General features: G+C 41.7%; 1 protein-coding gene across 1 annotated transcript; it reads right to left on the reverse strand.

Annotated features, from left to right (window-relative positions):
* Nucleotides 1-409: 409 nt before the first annotated feature.
* Nucleotides 410-1,098, reverse strand: LOC147883099 (uncharacterized). The gene is made up of 2 exons (XM_087400116.1): nt 740-1,098; nt 410-658 (listed from the first exon to the last, which is right to left on the reverse strand). The coding sequence occupies exons 1-2, from the start codon at nt 1,083-1,085 to the stop codon at nt 639-641; spliced, it is 366 nt and encodes a 121-aa protein (XP_087256242.1). The 5' UTR covers nt 1,086-1,098; the 3' UTR covers nt 410-638.

Consider the following 1,098-nt stretch of genomic DNA (forward strand, 5'->3'; position numbering starts at 1 on the left):
TAAGAAAATACATCTAGGCAATCGAGAAGAATTAAAAAATGCGTTACTTTACTGGAAAAGAGAGTAGGGAAGGGGTGGTAAAGGCAAGGGGGTTGGTACGAAGGAGAGTGAACTATAAAGTTGTCCCTCTATTTATGAAGGAAGATCCTCCCCCCATCTTATTTATGAGGATAAGAATTTAGAAGCCTTTCACATAACTTTTTCATAACCTCTCATGCGACCTAGTGGAAAGACTTTATGAGTGGGTAAAGTTCACATCCCCCCTAATTTGAATTTATCCCTTTGAACTGAGCTTAATTGGGCTATCTCCATCATTTTACCCAAGAAGTCAATTGAAACTCTCCATTGAAAAATAAAAACCATTTAAATTAGGTTTTGCCTACAATTCAAGATAATTTCTTGAGATTAAGGGCCTTAGAATAGGTAGGTTGGAAGTATAGATCCACAAACTAATGGAGTGAGAGCCATTAGGGGGTGATTAATTTCATTTTGAAGATAGATGCCCATTCTACTATGAAGATCTTAAAATGAAGGGAAAAAACTCAACATGCATAGTTTCATTATTTAGTTTCATACATGAATTCTAGCAACATAGATAAGGCTAAAAATCTGAATCTGCCTTGTCGCTATGCATATCCTCAGCTCGCAATTGAGATCCCTGCACAGCATACCCACGTTAGTGTTTCTGATTAAAGGACATTTTATATTCTTTCGTATCCACAACTCAAACCTTAGTTACCTGCGCACTTTTTGTATCGCTGTGGAACTTGTACCCCACATGCCTTCACCACATTCCTCAAAGCTTGCTGGTTTATCAGTCCGTAAGCCGATGTAGGAATTGTGAAGCTGCAGACGCAATAAACTCCTGGATTCCTCACGAGTTTGCAGCATGTACTCTGGCTATTGGGGGAGGGGGGAGTCGACCCCATCACGTACTGGATACAGTCTCTGATCAACGGCGTGACGTACTGACCAGCGCAGGAAGCAGAAGAAGATGTAACGAGGGTGAGCAAAAGGCAGATAAAGGCGAGGGCGATGGGGGTAGACTTCATTGTGCAAGGCGCAGCAGCGAGCAGGAGGATCATAAACAATGCAGGG

This window comes from Dipteris shenzhenensis, chromosome 28, assembly GCF_047967505.1.
Source record: "Dipteris shenzhenensis isolate YYH24624 ecotype China chromosome 28, Dip_SZ_1.0, whole genome shotgun sequence".
Classification (NCBI taxonomy): domain Eukaryota; kingdom Viridiplantae; phylum Streptophyta; class Polypodiopsida; order Gleicheniales; family Dipteridaceae; genus Dipteris; species Dipteris shenzhenensis.